The sequence below is a fragment of the Oncorhynchus masou genome, chromosome 19, assembly GCF_036934945.1.
Source record: "Oncorhynchus masou masou isolate Uvic2021 chromosome 19, UVic_Omas_1.1, whole genome shotgun sequence".
Lineage (NCBI taxonomy): Eukaryota > Metazoa > Chordata > Actinopteri > Salmoniformes > Salmonidae > Oncorhynchus > Oncorhynchus masou.
Window position 1 is genome coordinate 37269265 of NC_088230.1, and position 21233 is coordinate 37290497.

The 21233-nt window shown below is 43.6% G+C and overlaps 1 protein-coding gene across 1 annotated transcript in view; it reads left to right on the forward strand.

Annotated features, from left to right (window-relative positions):
- Nucleotides 1–2760: 2760 nt before the first annotated feature.
- The window catches only part of LOC135506240 (zinc finger protein 513-like), a 32027-nt gene continuing 13554 nt past the window's right edge, over nt 2761–21233 (forward strand). The window contains exons 1-3 of the mRNA XM_064925760.1: nt 2761–2873; nt 3580–3717; nt 6410–6547. Coding sequence (XP_064781832.1) covers nt 3678–3717; nt 6410–6547 — 178 coding nt within the window. The 5' untranslated portion in view covers nt 2761–2873; nt 3580–3677. The remainder of the gene's footprint in view (nt 2874–3579; nt 3718–6409; nt 6548–21233) is intronic.

Sequence of the window (21233 nt, forward strand, 5' to 3'; positions counted from 1 at the left end):
TACTTTTTGCCCCACTGTAAATGCTTGTGTTTCTAGCTCAAATAGTGCAGAAATATCTAACAATTCACAACAATACACAAAAGGTGTGGAAAGCGTTCCACAGGGATGCTGGCCCATGTTGACTCCATAACTTTCCACAGTTGTGTCAAGGCTGGATGGCTGGATGTCATTTGGGTGGTGGACCATTCCTGAAACAAACAGGAAACTTGAGCGTGAAAAACCCAGCAGCGTTGCAGTTCTTGACGAAAAACCGCCTGTCACCTACTACCATACCCGGTTCAAAGGAACTTAAATGTTTTGTCTTGCCCATTCACCCTCTGAATGGCACACACATACAATCCATGTCTCAATCATTAAAAATCCTTCTTTAACCTGTCTTCTCCCCTAAATGATTACCTCCCGGTAGCACTCACGGCAGTAGCCATGAAATGCTTTGAAAGGCTAGTCATGGTTCACATGAACAGCATCCTCCCAGAAACCCTAGACCCACTCCAATTCACATACCACCCCAACAGATCCACAGATGATCCAATCTCTATTGCACTCCACACTGCCCTTTCCCACCTGGACAAAAAGAACACCTATGTGAGAATGCTGTTCATTGACGACAGTTCAGAGTTCAACACCATAGTGCCCACAAAGCTCATCACTAAGCTAAGGACCCTGGGATAAACACCTCCCTCTGCAACTTGATCCTGGGCTTCATAACGTGTCTCCCCTCGGGAGACTGAAAAGATTTGGCATGGGTCCTCAGATCTGAAAAGATTTGGCATGGGTCCCCAGATCCAAAAGTTCTACAGCTGCACCATCGAGAGCATCCTGACCGGTTGCATCACCGCCTGGTATGGCAACTGCTGAGCATCTGTCCAAAAGGCTCCTCAACAGCTTCTACCCCCTAAGCCATAAGACTGCTGAACAATTAATCAAATGGCCACCATACTATTACATTGACCCCTCCCCCCCATTTGTTTTGCAGCTACTTGCTGTTTAACTATGCATAGTCACTTCACCCCTACTTACATGTACAAATTACCTGTACCTCCACACATTACTGGTACTTCCTGCATATAGACTCATTATTGTGTTACTTTTTAATCATTTTTTACTTTAGTATTTTTGGTAAATATTTCTTAACTCTTCTTCTGGAACTGCACTGTTGTTTAAGGGCTTGTATGTAAGCATTTCACAATAGGCTAAGCAGTGTTGGTCCGACACTTGTTGTAATCGGCGCATGTGTCAAATAAAATTAGATTTTTTATTTATTTTTTGAGCGAATTTAACGAGTGACATCAATAAGGGATCATAGCTATCCCCTGGATTCACCTGGTCAGTCTATGACATGGAAAGAGCAGGTGTTCTTAATGTTTTGTCCACTTGTGAAAACATCTCTCACACACACACACACACACGCACACACGTCCATGGCGTAAACATTGTGAATACTCGTAAACATTGTAAATATGAAAATAGAACACGGTATTTCAGAAAGTGACCTCGCTTGCATATTAACATCAGGCTGGGAAGAATTCGTGATCTCCTCTTATCTGCAAGCAGGACCTATGGCATAAAACCTCATTGATATGTAAATTCAACCAACCCGGAATACATAAACATCCCAATACATAACCAACCCTGTTATATACAGTAGGCTATGGACAGAGAGTTGGGTAAAAATATATGTTTGCCCGTTTTAAAATATCACGAAAAAAACTGTTGAGGTTGGTCCGTTTTATAGACAATAATCCATTGCCTAGAAAACATATTATACTATTTCAGATTATATGCTGAACATTTTTGCGGGGAGAAAAGTCCAAACGTATTTAATATGTAAAGAACCCCTTTGAGACACATTGAAAGCGGCACCATTCAACGCCTCGTTTTACAGGCTTGACACCGTATCGTCACACGGGTCGGTCTATTATTAATTAGGGGGTTTGACCAAGGCAGCAGTGCAGGGAGTGGCGAGGTTATTACATATTCCACCTCATTTTTTGTATACCTTTATTTTACTATTTCTAATAGTAGTAAACCGGCACCTTTACTTCTCTCTCTCCAGCGTGTTGTCTTCGAGAATCAACAACTAACTCTTCTCCTCGAACAGCAGAGGAGCGCGAACCTCCCACTGTTGTAAAACATATCTGGATATCAAAGCTTAGCTACAAAATTTGTCAGAGTGAATTTCGCAGAATCCCACAATTGGAGAAATTGTAGCGCATGATGCTGCGGAGGAGATCCCCCTACCCTTTGTAGAGCGAGCTTCCCCGTTATTTCACTCGCAGGCGCCTGTTGGTTCTTATCGGGGAGGGTGGGTGCAACCGTCCAGCTGCCTGCGGGTGGCACCCTCTAGTGACATAGACCGATGGGATCACTCTCCTATTCATAAATAGCTCAGCCTTGTCAAACGTTACAACACAGCCTCGTTCATTCATTTTCAAATGGGTTAAACATTAAGTGTCACGCAATTGCCCAAAAATGTAGCGTAGAAGTCTGCAACCATCAGGCTTAACCTCAAACTTCCCCATAAAATAGGTTAAAATGTGCGATTAAAATGTGCGATCTTGATAAATTCCCCAACATACATTTTAAGACATTGAATAAGAATGTATAAGAATATAATAACGTCTTCTTCTCCTGTCACAGCACATGAAATACACAAAAATATACATTTCACATGGCTAAAATGATTAGAAACACAAAATAACTACAAGTACCATGACTCAGATGACCGGAAATGAATTTAAGAAGCGGAAATACGTACAACAGCGAAAGCGAATGTATACAATGGAAATAAAAAAAACAATTAAGTTATGAAAAACAATATTAATTGCCTTTGTCGCCGCTGCAGATAAAGAAATGGCGGATATATAGACACGGTAATTTAGGTCTCGTTTATGCACGGCTACATGGAGCTTTACTGGCTACAATCCGAGAGGTTTATTTACTAAATGTAGCTTTGTAAATAAACGGTAGCTTGATAGCTAACGTTAGCTAGCTGGCTAATTTAGCACATACTGTACTTGCTGTTTAGCTAACTAGCTACTAATGTTAACCTTCACGCTATCATTAACTATCAAGCTTTCAGAGTACTTCATATATAACAAACCGGACATACATATCTAACATTGGCTAGCTATAATTCTCACGTTACTGGTTTGTTTGATCTTTCAGACAAATTAGCCTAGTAACGTTGTGTATTCGTTCATGTTAGTTAGCTAACATCATTAACCAGCTGGCTAGCTGTCTACAAAGGATCATTAAGGGCCAGGAGCAAGCTGCAACAACATCCACACGATAGCCAGCGATTCGATCTGCCTGCATTATCATACTCGACTTATCAAGCCATCTAACGTTAGCTCGCTAACTAGCGTTAGTTATTTAAAATGGCATTTTAATCATTGGTGTGGAGCTGGCAGGTCCGTGTATCACACGTTTGGTTTGCTAGCTAGGTAGCTAACTAATAAACTCCTATACCAGGGCAATGGAGATAGCTTGGGCTAATTATGCCTGAATTGCTTGAAAATGCATTGTCATATCTGGTTGATTGTCATCGATATCTATCTGTGTTTGTGTGACTATTAGAACCACTGGAGAAGCGGTTTCATGGATAAAAACAGAATGAGCTGATAGTTCCAGTGGTCTTTCAGAAGAGGTGGCAGAAGAGAGAGGTTGACCGGAAGATGCCAAGAAGAAAACAACAGAATCCTCAACCTGTCAAGTGTAAGGGCTCAAACGTTGATCTATTCTCTAGAGGGCAACATGCATGTTATGCTAATGACGGTCCTGATCTTTGTGCTCTGGTTTTAACGTTTCCTGTATGAGAGCAGATGGTCAAATATGAAATACAGGAACAACTGTATTCATTCACTAGAGAATTTTGTTTACTGGACCAGTTGTAGGGTGGGAACTAATGGTGACCACTTTCTAACATGCTGAAGATGAGGATCATCAAGTTCATGTAGCTAGAGACCAAAAAATACCAGAGACATAGAAATGGACACAAACAATCTGTCCCAACATTAACATTTTACTGGAGAACCTGGCTATGCTTAAACAGTTGTTTTCACTTTATAATCTTTGAGGAACACATGTGTAAGAAAAAAATATTTAAAAAAAACTATATCAGTCAGGAAATGACTTATTAGGTAAGATGCCGGAAGTGGCTCTGTCCAAATTTGACTTGACTTCCTGTGATTACTCACATCCAATCCCATCCAATCTCCTCGCCTCCTCACCAATATTGGAGAAAAAATGTCAGCGGTCCTTCCAATGTGTTTTGAGGAGGTGGTGAGGAGGTGGGAATTCAGGAAAGACTTGAATATGATTTAAGATACAGGAAACATCATAGAAACACTTCACCAGGCGTCTTGGTTTCTCATCGATGGCAGCAGATGGGATCTTGTCATTAACATTGGCTACTGCCTTAACTAAACCTCCTCTCCAATGGTCAAAGACCAATTAAGGCTGCGTCTCAAATGGTACCCTAGTCTAGCCTGACGACTCACACTAAATATTTTTTTTTTCTGCTGTCGTTCGCTACATATTTCAGTCTGAGCCTGACGTCATTGAAGTCCTTTGTGGTTTTCAAGGGGCACGAGGGCCGTTTTGTACAAAACAAAGTCCTCAACGCTTTCGGTCGTCTCTAACCAATTAGAGTATCAAAGCCAATGACTGATTTTCAAAAAAACGCAGCTTTACCCACCTGTGTGACTGGCTCTGGCCAAACCCATTGGTTTCTGGAGAAATCAGACGGCCTCGAATATGTTGGCATTCGGTGAAGGGTCAGGGAAGACTCCCGGAAAGGGAGATACCTAGTCAGTTGTCAAACTGAAATGTGTCTCCAGCAGGTAACAGTGGATTAACTGCCTTGCTCAGGGTCAGCATGACAGATTTTTACCTTGTCAGCTCAGGGATTCACTCATTGCGGAGAAGAAACTAACATCCGTGAGCGTGGTGTAGCGTTTGGCCCGAGCAAGGAGTCTGGAATGGACAGCTAGGCAAACCCTCTTCCCGAGAAAGTTCACAACTTTTGACCAGGGCCCCATATGGCTCTGAATTATACAGGGAGGCAGCCACTGACTCATGTACTGTCATGCATCACATTCTCCACTAGAGGGCAGCAGAGTATTAGTTCAATCAGAAGGCTTTTAAAGGGATACTTTGGGATTTTGGCACTACTTCCCCAGAGTCAGATAAACTTGTGGATACAATTTTCATGTCTCTGTGTCCAGTATGAAGGAAGTTAGTGGTACCTTCCCGAGCCAATGCTAACTAGCGTTAGCACAATGGCTGGAAGTCTACATACCTAATCCATACGTAATGAATCACATCCGGCTGTGATTGGGCGTCCCATTGGGCGGGACACAATTGGCCCAGCATCATCCGGGGTAGGCCGTCATTGTAAATAAGAATTTGTTCTTAACTAACTTGCCTAGTTAAATAAAGGTTAAAAAACAAAATACCTGTAGACTTCCAGTCATTGCCAAAATCCCGAAGTATCCCTTTAATTGTGGCAGACTGTCTTGGAAATTACTGGCAGGTGGTGTCTTTGACTATTGAATATTCATAGCTGTGTGTCAAGGGTGTTTTTTTGTGTTTTTTTTACATGAACTTGGAGCAATTAACATTTCTGTCAGAAAGGCTAGGAAAACATGGCTTGGTTAATATTCATACTTCCTTATGACTTCTAACCTTCATATAAAGCTATTTTCTAGGACACGATTTTATTATACTAGATTATTATACTAGATTATTATACTAGATTATTAATACTAGATTATTAATACTAGATTATACTAGATTATTAATACTAGATTATACTAGATTATTAATACTAGATTATACTAGATTATTAATACTAGATTATACTAGATTATTAATACTAGATTATACTAGATTATTAATACTATATTATACTAGATTATTAATACTAGACTATACTAGATTATTAATACTAGATTATTATTACTAGATTATTAATACTAGATTATTCATACTAGATTATTATATTAGATTATTAATACTAGATTATTATACTAGATTATTATTACTAGATTATTAATACTGATTATAAATTCTAGATTATTAATACTAGATTATTATACTATTTTATTAATACTAGATTATTATACTGGATTATTATTACTAGATTATTAATACTAGATTATTATATTAGATTATTAATACTAGATTATTATACTAGATTATTATTACTAGATTATTAATACTGATTATAAATTCTAGATTATTAATAGATTATTATACTAGTTTATTAATACTAGATTATTAATACTAGATTATTATTACTAGATTATTATACTAGTTTATTAATACTAGTTTATTAATACTAGATTATTATACTTGAGTAATAATTCCCTGACGAATATAAATAAAGGTTGTTTTTGTGTTTCAGTGGATTCTGAAGATGGTGTAGTGACCATTGGCGCTCCAGGAAGCCTGACCTTGAAGGCAGATTTCCTTCTGGGACACGACCTTGAGTTTGGTGACCCCGGCCATGACAAGATCCTAGGCTTGGACGACAAGTACTCAGGTTGGTACTAAATGTATTACAGCTTTATTCACACAGGTTGGTTTTGTTGGACAGAAATACACTGCTAAAAAACATAAAGGGAACACTTAAACAACACAATGTAACTCCAAGTCAATCACACTTCTGTGAAATCAAACTGTCCACTTAGGAAGCAACACTGATTGACAATACATTTCACATCCTGTTGTGTAAATGGAATAGACAACAGGTGGAAATTATAGGCATTTAGCAAGACACCCCCAATAAAGGAGTGGTTCTGCAAGTGGGGACCACAGACCACTTCTCAGTTCCTACACTTCCTGGCTGATGTTTTGGTCAATTTTGAATGCTGGCGGTGCTTTCACTCTAGTGGTAGCATGAGACGGCGTCTACAACCCACACAAGTGGCTCAGGTAGTGCAGCTCATCCAGGATGGCACATCAATGTGAGCTGTGGCAAGAAGGTTTGCTGTGTCTGTCAGCGTAGTGTCCAGAGCATGGAGGCGCTACCAGATGACAGGCCAGTACATCAGGAGACGTGGAGGAGGCTGTAGGAGGGCAACAACCCAGCAGCAGGACCGCTACCTCCGCCTTTGTGCAAGGAGGAGCAGGAGGAGCACTGCCAGAGCCCTGCAAAATGACCTCCAGCAGGCCACAAATGTGCATGTGTCTGCTCAAACGGTCAGAAACAGACTCCATGAGGGTGGTATGAGGGCCCGACGTCCACAGGTGGGGGCTGTGCTTACAGCCCAACACCGTGCAGGACGTTTGGTATTTGCCAGAGAACACCAAGATTGGCAAATTCGCCACAAATTCGCCACTTTCATCTGTGCTCTTCACAGATGAAAGCAGGTTCACACTGAGCACATGTGACAAATGTGACAGTCTGGAGACGCCGTGCAGAACGTTCTGCTGCCTGAAACATCCTCCAGCATGACCGGTTTGGCGGTGGGTCAGTCATGGTGTGGGGTGGCATTTCTTTGGGGGGCCGCATAGCCCTCCATGTGCTCGCCAGAGGTATCCTGACTGCCATTAGGTACCGAGATGAGATCCTCAGACCCCTTGTGAGACCATATGCTGGTGCGGTTGGCCCTGGGTTCCTCCTAATGCAAGACAATGCTAGACCTCATGTGGCTGGAGTGTGTCAGCAGTTCCTGCAAGAGGAAGACATTGATGCTATGGACTGGCCCGCCCGTTCCCCAGACCTGAATCCAATTGAGCACATCTGGGACATCATGTCTTGCTCCATCCACCAACGCCACGTTGCACCACAGGAGATGCCAAGGCGTTGTAGGGAGGTCATACAGGTACGTGGAGGCCACACACACTACTGAGCCTCATTTTGACTTGTTTTAAGGACATCACATCAAAGTTGTATCAGCCTGTAGTGTGGTTTTCCACTTTAATTTTGAGTGTGACTCCAAATCCAGACCTCCATGGGTTGATAAATTTGATTTCCATTGATAATTTGTGTGATTTTGTTGTCAGCACATTCAACTATGTAAAGAAAAAAGTATTTAATAAGAATATTTCATTCATTCAGATCTAGGATGTGTTATTTTAGTGTTCCCTTTATTTTTTTGAGCAGTGTATAACTTGAGATGTCGAGCATCTCAACTTAACTAGACAATTGTTAGGCCTAAATCAAGTCCTTAATCGGTACAAAAACAGGCATGAAAATGTATGCATAAGAGCGTCTTGCTAAATGACTAAAACGTAATGTAAATGGGCGATTGAAATCAAATCTATTTTATAACCGAGACCTGTTCCATGATAGAAGCATGTCGTGGAGTTCAATACGTTTACCGCTGAATAAATGTTGCATTGCCAGACACATTTGAGATGTTCTGGAGACCACCGAACAGTCGGGGTCAAGGTATGGCTGGGTAATATACATACTGGTATGAATTTTTTTTACAATATCGTCTATAACGGTATTTTGATGCGGTGCTGAATTAAATGAAAAGGTATACAAACTGGACTACTTCACTGTCAGTTCGGTCCTCGTCTGGTTGAGTATGTAACCATCAGGTTGGAGAAAGCCAATTAAAACCACTTAGGATTCATTTGTTGCCATACTAGGGTCACGCACAACACTACTCATAAAACACATTTAGAGATTTCATTGTTCAAATACGGCCAAATATTTGAAAAATATTGTAAAATGATATATTGGCCGTATCACCCAGTCCTATGTCAAGGTCTTGAGGCCTGAGTTATCTGCATAACATGCATACTAGCCTTGTTGGGCTTTAGACTGGTGCCTTGTTGGGCTTTAGACTGGTGCCTCGTTGGGCTTTAGACTGGTGCCTCGTTGGGTTTTTAGACTGGTGCTTCGTTGGGTTTTTAGACTGGTGCCTCGTTGGGTTTTTAGACTGGTGCCTCGTTGGGTTTTTAGACTGGTGCCTCGTTGGGTTTTTAGACTGGTGCCTCGTTGGGTTTTTAGACTGGTGCCTCGTTGGGTTTTTAGACTGGTGCCTCGTTGGGTTTTTAGACTGGTGCCTCGTTGGGTTTTTAGACTGGTGCCTTGTTGGGTTTTTAGACTGGTGCTTCTTTGGGTTTTTAGACTGGTGCTTCATTGGGTTTTTAGACTGGTGCCTCGTTGGGATTTTAGACTGGTGCTTCGTTGGGTTTTTAGACTGGTGCCTCGTTGGGTTTTTAGACTGGTGCCTCGTTGGGTTTTAGACTGGTGCCTTTTGGGGTTTTAGTCTGTTGCCTTGTTGGGCTTCAGACTGTTGCCTTGTTGGGTTTTAGACTGGTGCCTTGTTGGGCTTTAGACTGGTGCCTTGTTGGGCTTCAGACTGTTGCCTCGTTGGGCTTCAGACTGGTGCCTCGTTGGGCTTTAGACTGGTGCCTCGTTGGGCTTTAGACTGTTTCCTCGTTGGGTTTTAGACTGGTGCCTCGTTGGGCTTTAGACTGGTGCCTCGTTGGGCTTTAGACTGGTGCCTCGTTGGGCTTTAGACTGGTGCCTCGTTGGGTTTTAGACTGGTGCCTCGTTGGGTTTTAGACTGGTGCCTTTTGGGGTTTTAGACTGGTGCCTTTTGGGGTTTTAGACTGGTGCCTTTTGGGGTTTTAGACTGGTGCCTTTTGGGGTTTTAGACTGGTGCCTTTTGGGGTTTTAGACTGGTGCCTTGTTGGGCTTTAGACTGGTGCCTTGTTGGGCTTTAGCCTTGTGGGTTTTAGACTGGTGACTTGTTGGGCTTTAGCCTTGTTGGGCTTTAGCCTTGTTGGGTTTGAGCCCTGTTGGGTTTGAGCCTTTTGGGGCTTTAGACTGGTGCCTTTTGGGGTTTAGCCTTGTGGGTTTTAGACTGGTGACTTGTTGGGCTTTAGACTGGTGCCTTGTTGGGCTTTAGCCTTGTGGGTTTTAGACTGGTGACTTGTTGGGCTTTAGCCTTGTTGGGCTTTAGCCTTGTTGGGTTTGAGCCCTGTTGGGTTTGAGCCTTTTGGGGCTTTAGACTGGTGCCTTTTGGGGTTTAGCCTTGTGGGTTTTAGACTGGTGACTTGTTGGGCTTTAGCCTTGTTGGGCTTTAGGCTGGTGCCATGTTGGGCTTTAGGCTGGTGCCATGTTGGGCTTTAGACTGGTGCCTTTTGGGGTTTTAGACTGGTGCCTTTTGGGGTTTTAGACTGGTGCCTTTTGGGGTTTTAGACTGGTGCCTTTTGGGGTTTTAGACTGGTGCCTTTTGGGGTTTTAGACTGGTGCCTTTTGGGGTTTTAGACTGGTGCCTTGTTGGGCTTTAGACTGGTGCCTTGTTGGGCTTTAGCCTTGTGGGTTTTAGACTGGTGACTTGTTGGGCTTTAGCCTTGTTGGGCTTTAGCCTTGTTGGGCTTTAGCCTTGTTGGGTTTGAGCCTTTTGGGGCTTTAGACTGGTGCCTTTTGGGTTTAGCCTTGTGGGTTTTAGACTGGTGGCTTGTTGGGCTTTAGCCTTGTTGGGCTTTAGGCTGGTGCCATGTTGGGCTTTAGACTGGTGCCATGTGTTTTAGACTGGTGCCTTTTGGGGTTTTAGACTGGTGCCTTTTGGGGTTTTAGACTGGTGCCTCATTGGGTTTTTAGACTGGTGCCTCGTTGGGTTTTTAGACTGGTGCCTCGTTGGGTTTTTAGACTGGTGCCTCGTTGGGTTTTTAGACTGGTGCCTCGTTGGGTTTTTAGACTGGTGCCTCGTTGGGTTTTTAGACTGGTGCCTCGTTGGGTTTTTAGACTGGTGCCTCGTTGGGTTTTTAGACTGGTGCCTCGTTGGGTTTTTAGACTGGTGCCTCGTTGGGTTTTTAGACTGGTGCTTCATTGGGTTTTTAGACTGGTGCCTCGTTGGGTTTTTAGACTGGTGCCTCGTTGGGTTTTAGACTGGTGCCTCGTTGGGTTTTAGACTGGTGCCTTTTGGGGTTTTAGACTGTTGCCTTGTTGGGCTTCAGACTGTTGCCTTGTTGGGTTTTAGACTGGTGCCTTGTTGGGCTTTAGACTGGTGCCTTGTTGGGCTTCAGACTGTTGCCTCGTTGGGCTTCAGACTGTTGCCTCGTTGGGCTTCAGACTGTTGCCTCGTTGGGCTTTAGACTGGTGCCTTGTTGGGTTTTAGACTGGTGCCTTTTGGGGTTTTAGACACGTGCCTTGTTGGGCTTTAGACTAGTGCCTTGTTGGGCTTTAGACTGGTGCCTTGTTGGATTTTAGACTGGTGCCTTGTTGGATTTTAGACTGGTGCCTTGTTGGATTTTAGACTGGTGCCTTAGACTGTTTCCTCGTTGGGTTTTAGACTGGTGCCTTGTTGGGTTTTAGACTGGTGCCTTGTTGGGTTTTAGACTGGTGCCTTGTTGGGGTTTTAGACACGTGCCTTGTTGGGCTTTAGACAGCTCCTTTGTTATTTTATCATGTCAGGTATGATGGGGCTGTTTGCTACCTCCAGGCTAAGGGCTGTTGTGGTGACTGTATTACCGCCACAACGGCAGTCACAAGTCATGACCGCAGTCAAATTCCCCGCGACCATTTTTCACGGTAATCCGTTCCAAAACAGTGCAAATACCAAACTTCATAACAGCCCTCGTTAATGGCCTGATTTCCCTGGAATTGATCTGGTACTTCCTGTATATAGCTCCACATTGATCTGGTACTCCTGTATATAGCTCCACATTGATCTGGTACTTCCTGTATATAGCTCCACATTGATCTGGTGCTCCCTGTATATAGCTCCACATTGATCTGGTACTCCCTGTATATAGCTCCACATTGATCTGGTACTCCCTGTATATAGCTCCACATTGATCTGGTACTCCCTGTATATAGCTCCACATTGATCTGGTACTTCCTGTATATAGCTCCACATTGATCTGGTACTCCCTGTATATAGCTCCACATTGATCTGGTACTTCCTGTATATAGCTCCACATTGATCTGGTACTTCCTGTATATAGCTCCACATTGATCTGGTACGGGTACTCCCTGTATATAGCTCCACATTGATCTGGTACTGGTACTCCCTGTATATAGCTCCATATTGATCTGGTACACCCTGTATATAGCTCCACATTGATCTGGTACTCCCTGTATATAGCTCCACATTGATCTGGTACTGGTACTCCCTGTATATAGCTCCATATTGATCTGGTACTCCCTGTATATAGCTCCACATTGATCTGGTACTCCCTGTATATAGCTCCACATTGATCTGGTACTGGTACTCCCTGTATATAGCTTCACATTGATCTGGTACTGGTACTCCCTGTATATAGCTCCATATTGATCTGGTACACCCTGTATATAGCTCCACATTGATCTGGTACTGGTACTCCCTGTATATAGCTCCACATTGATCTGGTACTGGTACTCCCTGTATATAGCTTCACATTGATCTGGTACTGGTACTCCCTGTATATAGCTCCATATTGATCTGGTACACCCTGTATATAGCTCCACATTGATCTGGTACTGGTACTCCCTGTATATAGCTTCACATTGATCTGGTACTGGTACTCCCTGTATATAGCTCCATATTGATCTGGTACACCCTGTATATAGCTCCACATTGATCTGGTACTGGTACTCCCTGTATATAGCTCCACATTGATCTGGTACTGGTACTCCCTGTATATAGCTTCACATTGATCTGGTACTGGTACTCCCTGTATATAGCTCCATATTGATCTGGTACACCCTGTATATAGCTCCACATTGATCTGGTACTGGTACTCCCTGTATATAGCTCCACATTGATCTGGTACTGGTACTCCCTGTATATAGCTAGTTATATTTGGTGCATGTGATAAATAACATTTGATTTGAGAGAGGCACAGAGCTAGCAGCTGTAGGCTATTATGGAGGGGTGTGTGTGAGAGAGATTGTAGGGTCCATCCAGCATCTGCAGTGTCCATACAGCTTCTACAGTAACGTGCTTCGGGGAGTTCCTTCTAAAACGCACCAATCAAGGCTAATCTCCATAGCCAGCCAGCTCATGACTAGCAACTGGCTCAACGAAAGAATACCTTAGTACTTCTGAGATGTTGGACTCCAATTCCCGTGTGCTTTGACATTGGAGCTCAGCCAAGATGGCATCAAGTGAAACGGCGATTTCCCACATGCATCTCCATTTCAACCTTTTGATTATTTATATATACATGTTTTTTTGTGTGGTTTTGCGAGCTTGTGGCAAGCTTACGTTTCCATAGATGCTGTAAAGAGGTCAACCACAAACATGGGAGATGCCATGAGGGACATATCCGAATCTCTTCATTGCCCCCCTCCAGCAAAATTAGCCTACATTTGTATTTCCCACTATATTGAGATTAAAAATCGGAGTATAATGCTTGTATAGATGTCAACCTCAATACAATTTCATGTCATCAATCAACTGCATTACAGTTAAAAACAACTTTACTACCACCACCACCGATTTATGTATGCTAGCTATGCTAACAGCTGATACAAATGGGAGTTAGCAGTCACTTCTTCTAAATCCCGAAAAGGGTCACCTTCTAAATGTTATGCAGCAAAAACAGACAAATATATCAAAATCGGACTTTAGTAACCCCATTGTGGGCCTTTTTCTATTTTTTTTTACATCAATCATGACGGATATCCACAGCAGATTTCCTGAATGTGCACGAATCCACGGTCGATGTTCCTTTGACCTCCACCGCATTAATCCATATTTACCTCCCCGATATCTTTCCAGGAGTTCAAACTCAACAAAAAAAACCTACACGATATATAGAAATCTGTTTATTTATGTTAACTTGTTCAGATGAGGCCTTTAGTCAAAGTTCTCCCATGTTTGTTGTTAAGGAAATGTGTTTGAATAGGATGTACCGGTCCCACCTATCGTCAAAACAATCATGTTGATGTGGGAGCTATGCGGGGCGCACGGACTCTCCGTTATGGAGCGTTGATTTGGCAACAAGCATCTGAAGGCTCGGCAATTGCATCACACACACTGTACGGCGCCTCCCGCACCACATTACCAGATCAAGCATAACACCATGTGGTTATTGCCCTACGGTACATTTGACTTTGTCTTCACAATCCACGCGCCGCATAACAACAAAATGAATCGCGTTACACATGAGTAACGTCTAAGGTGGTTTACTACTGGTAGACAAAACAACACACAAGTTAAATAAATCTAAAGCATGCGACACTGCACACTAGTCCGGCTGGTGATTTGCAGCAGTGCGGATTCCCTCCCAATGAATTTAATTGGCTTCTGCCGGACCGCATACATTTTTACGCAAACGTTGTGCACAAAGCGTAAATCATCATCTATTTTATGGTCATTGTGGAATCTGTGGTGACCGTACAGCATTTGACTGATACGGCCTCCGTAAAAGTCAGGACATTCATACTTCTTGCGCTTAGCAGAGCTGTTGTCAATGAAGTGAGTTTGTGTGTATACAATAATAAATAGTACCAGATCAATGTGGAGCTATATACAGGGAGTACCAGATCAATGTGGAGCTATATACAGGGAGTACCAGTACCAGATCAATGTGGAGCTATATACAGGGAGTACCAGTACCAGATCAATGTGGAGCTATATACAGGGAGTACCCGTACCAGATCAATGTGGAGCTATATACAGGAAGTACCAGATCAATGTGGAGCTATATACAGGGAGTACCAGATCAATGTGGAGCTATATACAGGAAGTACCAGATCAATGTGGAGCTATATACAGGGAGTACCAGATCAATGTGGAGCTATATACAGGGAGTACCAGATCAATGTGGAGCTATATACAGGGAGTACCAGATTAATGTGGAGCTATATACATGAAGTACCAGATCAATGTGGAGCTATATACAGGAAGTACCAGATCAATGTGCAGAGGCACAAGGTATTTGAGGTAGATATGTACATGGAAGACAGGGTAAAGTGACTAGGAATTATTCAAATAAAGAACAGTAAATGATGTTTGTGCAGTCGGAAAATTTTCAGACCCCTTGACTTGTTACGTTACAGCCTTATTCTAAGATGGGAGATGTTTACCTTCACAATACCCCATAATGACATCACAATACCCCATAATGACATCACAATACCCCATAATGACATCACACTACCCCATAATGACATCACACTACAATGACATCACACTACCCCATAATGACATCACACTACCCCATAATGACATCACAATACCCCATAATGACATCACAATACCCCATTATGGGGCGGCAGGTATCCTAGTGGTTAGAGCTTTGGACTAGTAACCGAAAGGATCGAGATCGAATCTCCGTGCTGACAAGGAAAAAAATCTGTTGTTCTGCCCCTGAACAAGGCAGTTAACCCACTGTTCCTCGGTAGGCCGTCATTGAAAATAAGAATTTGTTCTTAACTGACTTGCCTAGTTGAATAAAGATACAATTAAAATAATGACATCACAATACACCATAATGACAAAGCGATAACATTTTTGAAATGTTTACAAATTTATTACAAATAAAAAACAAAGTATTCAGACCCTTTGCTTTTATCTCAGGTTCATCCTGTTTCCATTGATCATCCTTGAGATGTTTCTACAACTTGATTGGTGTCCACCTGTGTTAAATTCAATTGACTGGACATGATTTGGAAAAGCACACACCTGTCTATAAAAGGTCCCACAGTTGACAGTGCATGTCATAGCAAAAACCAAGCCATGAGGTTGAAGGAATTGTCCGTAGAGATCCGAGACAGGATTGTGTCGAGGCACAGATCTGGAGAAGGGCAGCAAAACAATTCTGCAGCATTGAAGGTCCCCAAGAACACAGTGGCCTCCATCATTCTTAAATGGATGAAGTTTGGCACCACCAAAGACTCTTCCTAGAGCTGGTTGCATGGCCAAACTGAGCAATTGGAGAAGGGCCTTGGTCAGGGAGGTGACCAAGAACCATGATGGTCACCCTGACAGAGCTCTAGAGTTACTCTGTGGAGATGGGAGAAATTTCCAGAAGGACAACCATCTCTGCAGAACTCTACCAATCAGGCCTTTATGGTAGAGTGGTCAGATGGATGCCACTCCTCAGTAAAAGGCACACAACAGCCCACTAAAAGAAACAAGATTGAACTATTTTTCACAATGCCAAGTGTCACGTCTGGAGGAAACCTGGCACCAATCCTACGGTGAAGCATGGTGGTGGCAGCATTTTGCTGTGGGCGTGTTTTTCAGCGGCAGGGACAGGGAGACTAGTCAGGATCGAGGAAAAGATGAACGGAGCAAAGTACAGAGAGATCCTTGATGAAAATCTGCTCAGGACCTCAAGACTGGGGCGAAGGTTCACCTTCCAACAGGACAACGACCCTAAGCACACAGCCAAGACAACACAGGAGTGACTTCAGGACAAGTCTCTGAATGTCCTTGAGTGGCCCAACCAGAGCCCGGACTTGAGTCCGATCGAACACTCTCTGGAGAAACCTGAAAATAGCTGTGCAGCGACGCTTCCCATCCAACCTGATAGAGCTTTAGAGGATCTGCAGAGAAGAATGGGAGAAACTTCCTAAATACAGGTTTGCCAAGCTTGTTACGTCATACCGAATAAGACTCGAGGTTGTAATCGCTACCAAAGGTGCGTCAACAAAGTACTGAGTAAAGGGTCTGAATACTTATGTAAATGTGATATTTCAGTTTTATTTTAACACGTGTTCAAAAAATTAACATTTTTTTTCTTTTTCTTTATGGGGTATTGTGTGTAGATTAATGAGGGGGGGGAAAACAAATGAATCATTTTAGAATAAATTTGTAACGTAACAAAATGTGTAAAAAGTTAAGGGGTCTGAATACTTTCCGAATGCACCGTATATAGTCTGGTGAGTGAGTATAAGTCAGTGCAGATAGTCTGGGTAACCATTAATTCACTATTTAGTAGTTTTATGGCTTCTGGGTAGAAGCTGTTTCGAAGCCTGTTGGTTCAAAAGCCAATGCTCTGGTACAGTTTGCCGGTTGGTAGGAAAGTCTATGGCTTGGGTGGCCGGAGTCTTGGATTTTTTGGGGGGCCTTCCTCTGACACTGCCTGACATAGAGGTTGTTTAACTTCTTCGATATAGGGGGCGCTCTTTTAATTTTTGGATTAAAAAAAACGTTCCCGTTTTATACAAGATATTTTGTCACAAAAAAATGCTTGACTATGCATATAATTTAACACTGGTTGTGCCTGTGGGGGCCAATTTAGTTTTACCATTATGAATATGCCCCTTTCACAAATTTAAATCTAGTGCTGAAACCTGAGAAGCGTAATTCACGAGGTGGTTCACGAGGTAACGCTGTAAGTAGTTCACGAGGTAACGCTGTATGTAGTTCACGAGGTAACGCTGTATGTAGTTCACGAGGTAACGCTGTAAGTAGTTCACGAGGTAACGCTGTAAGTAGTTCACGAGGTAACGCTGTAAGTAGTTCACGAGGTAACGCTGTAAGTAGTTCACGAGGTAACGCTGTAAGTAGTTCACGAGGTAACGCTGTAAGTAGTTCACGAGGTAACGCTGTAAGTAGTTCACGAGGTAACGCTGTAAGTAGTTCACGAGGTAACGCTGTAAGTAGTTCGAGGTAACGCTGTAAGTAGTTCACGAGGTAACGCTGTAAGTAGTTCACGAGGTAACGCTGTAAGTAGTTCACGAGGTAACGCTGTAAGTAGTTCACGAGGTAACTGTGTAGTCAGTGGTGTAAGTAGTTCACGAGGTAACAGTGTAGTCAGTGGTGTAAGTAGTTCACGAGGTAACAGTGTAGTCAGTGGTTTAAGTAGTTCACGAGGTAACAGTGTAGTCAGTGGTGTAAGTAGTTTGAGGTAACAGTGTAGTCAGTGGTGTAAGTAGTTCACGAGGTAACAGTGTAGTCAGTGGTGTAAGTAGTTCACGAGGTAACGCTGTAAGTAGTTCATGAGGTAACAGTGTAGTCAGTGGTGTAAGTAGTTCACGAGGTAACAGTGTAGTCAGTGGTGTAAGTAGTTCACGAGGTAACAGTGTAGTCAGTGGTGTAAGTAGTTCACGAGGTAACTGTGTAGTCAGTGGTGTAAGTAGTTCACGAGGTAACAGTGCAGTCAGTGGTGTAAGTAGTTCACGAGGTAACAGTGTAGTCAGTGGTGTAAGTAGTTCATGAGGTAACGGTGTAGTCAGTGGTGTAAGTAGTTCACGAGGTAACAGTGTAGTCAGTGGTGTAAGTAGTTCACGAGGTAACGCTGTAAGTAGTTCACGAGGTAACGCTGTAGTCAGTGGTGTAAGTAGTTCACGAGGTAACAGTGTAGTCAGTGGTGTAAGTAGTTCACGAGGTAACAGTGTAGTCAGTGGTGTAAGTAGTTCACAAGGTAACAGTGTAGTCAGTGGTGTAAGTAGTTCACGAGGTAACAGTGTAGTCAGTGGTGTAAGTAGTTCACGAGGTAACAGTGTAGTCAGTGGTGTAAGTAGTTCATGAGGTAACAGTGTAGTCAGTGGTGTAAGTAGTTCATGAGGTAACAGTGTAGTCAGTGGTGTAAGTAGTTCACGAGGTAACAGTGTAGTCAGTGGTGTAAGTAGTTCACGAGGTAACAGTGTAGTCAGTGGTGTAAGTAGTTCACGAGGTAACAGTGTAGTCAGTGGTGTAAGTAGTTCACGAGGTAACAGTGTAGTCAGTGGTGTAAGTAGTTCATGAGGTAACAGTGTAGTCAGTGGTGTAAGTAGTTCATGAGGTAACAGTGTAGTCAGTGGTGTAAGTAGTTCACGAGGTAACAGTGTAGTCAGTGGTGTAAGTAGTTCATGAGGTAACAGTGTAGTCAGTGGTGTTTATCACTTAAAAAATAGAGACAAAGAAAAATCACTGTCTGTTGGAAAACTAAACGCTTGCCTACATTTTATCATTCATTTTTATATTTCTGCTTTTTCTATGAGTATTAGGTCCGTGGCTATTTTGTGAAATTGTTTTTTACACAAAGTTCATAACCAGCAGTAAATATCTGTCTGAAAATTCTTTGAGAATCCTTGATTAGGTTTACTAAAGCAATGTGCCATGAACAATATTTGCATAAAAGCATTTGACTACACATTGAGCTGTCTCTCTGTGTTGGTGACAGCTCCTTTAGTATGACAGACAGAGAGAGAGAAATAAACCCACTGCTGGTTGGGTGCTGCTCAGGGACATTTCTCCCTCCCTCCCTCCCTCCCTCCCTCCCTCCCTCCCTCCCTCCCTCCCTCCCTCCCTCCCTCTCCCCTTCTTCTCCCCCTCCCTCCCCTTCTTCTCCCCCTCCCTCCCTCCCTCCCCCTCCCCTTCTTCTCCCTCCCCTTCTCCCTCCCTTCTCCCTCCCCCTCTTCTCTCCCCCTTCTCCCTCCCTCTCTCCCTCCCCTTCTTCTCCCTCCCTCACTCCCCTTCTTCTCCCTCCCTCACTCCCCTTCTTCTCCCTCCCTCCCCTTCTTATCCCTCCCCTTCTCCTCTCCCCCTTCTCCCTCCCTCTCCCTCCCTCACTCCCCTTCTTCTCCCTCCCTCCCCCTCTCTCTCTCCTCTCTCTCTCCTTCTCCCTCCCTCTCTCTCCTTCTTCTCCCTCTCTCTCTCTCCTTCTTCTCCCTCTCTCTCCTTCTTCTCCCTCCCTCTCTCTCCTTCTCCCTCCCTTTCCCTCTCTCTCCCCTTCATCTCCCTCCCCTTCTTCTCCCTCCCTCTCCCCCTCTCTCTCTCTCCCTCTCTCTCCTTCTTCTCCCTCCCTCTTTCTCTCTCTCCTTCTCCCCCCCTCTCCCCTCTCCCTCTCTCTCTCCTTCTCCCACCCTTTCCCTCTCTCCCTCTCTCTCCTTCTCCCTCCCTTTCCCTCTCTCCCTCTCTCCATCTCTCTCTCCTTCTCCCTCCATCTCTCTCTCCTTCTCCCTCCCTTTCCCTCTCCTTCTCCCTCCCTCTCCCTCCCTCTCCCTCTCTCTCCTTCTCCCTCCCTTTCCCTCTCCCTCTCCTTCTCCCTCCCTTTCCCTCTCTCTCCCTCTGTGGCCTCTTTGTCAGAAAGAACAATCTGAAAAATGGCAAAGGAAAATATAAAAAAAGAGCAGTGGCAAGCAGCCGCCATTATTATATAAGGGTGATAAAAAGACGCAGTGCCATTATCATCAAGGACACCATTATCATCAAGGACACCATTATCATCAAGGACTCCATTACCCTGGAAACCATTTATTCATCATCATCATCATCATCATCATCATCATGTCCTGTCTGCCTCCTGCTCCCCCGCTGTCATCGTCATCATCATCATCATCATCATTACCATCAGCCACTGCCATTATAGTCATCATCATTAGGCTTGGTAATCATCCAGCAGGCAGAGTTTCTAGCAGAGCAGGGACAGACGAGCTCAATAAAAGGCTGTATCAGACTCCCACCTTGCTCACAGTCCCTCTCTGCCTGGCTAGGAGAAGGAGGTTTATCTCCCATTCCTCACTGCTGCTGGGTTTAGTTCAGAGAGAGAGAGAGAGATAAGGCCAGAAAGAAGGAGAGAGACTGAGGGAGAAGAAAAACACTAAAGAGGCCTAGCCACGACTAGGTCAGAGAAGGCTGCTTCTTCACAGTCCGAGATAAAGGGAGACGGAGAGCGAAGGATTTAGAGAGGGAGAGAACAGAGGCCGAGCCAAACTGTCTGTTCTTTCTCCTCGTTTTGGGGGGAGGCCTACTGCAACAGAGGCATCTTATATTTCACCCCTTATTATTTGGATCAATACTGCAAACAGCATAGCGGTAATACAAGCTGCCAGCACTGTGAGTATGAAACACTATCTACGTAGAGCTATGAATTATTATTTGCTAGAACAGAGATTGTATTTGCCTTTTTGAATTGGTTTGATTCCAACTGAATGTATTCTAGTCTGACCTCGGAGATGGAGCCAGATACCTTCTGAATGTATTCTAGTCTGACCTCGGAGATGGAGCCAGATACCTGCTGAATGTATTCTAGTCTGACCTCAGAGATGGAGCCAGATACCTGCTGAATGTATTCTAGTCTGACCTCGGAGATGGAGCCAGATACCTTCTGAATGTATTCTAGTCTGACATGGAGCCAGATACCTTCTGAATGTATTCTAGTCTGACCTCGGAGATGGAGCCAGATACCTGCTGAATGTATTCTAGTCTGACCTCGGAGATGGAGCCAGATACCTTCTGAATGTATTCTAGTCTGACCTCGGAGATGGAGCCAGATACCTGCTGAATGTATTCTAGTCTGACCTCGGAGATGGAGCCAGATACCTGCTGAATGTATTCTAGTCTGACCTCGGAGATGGAGCCAGATACCTGCTGAATGTATTCTAGTCTGACCTCGGA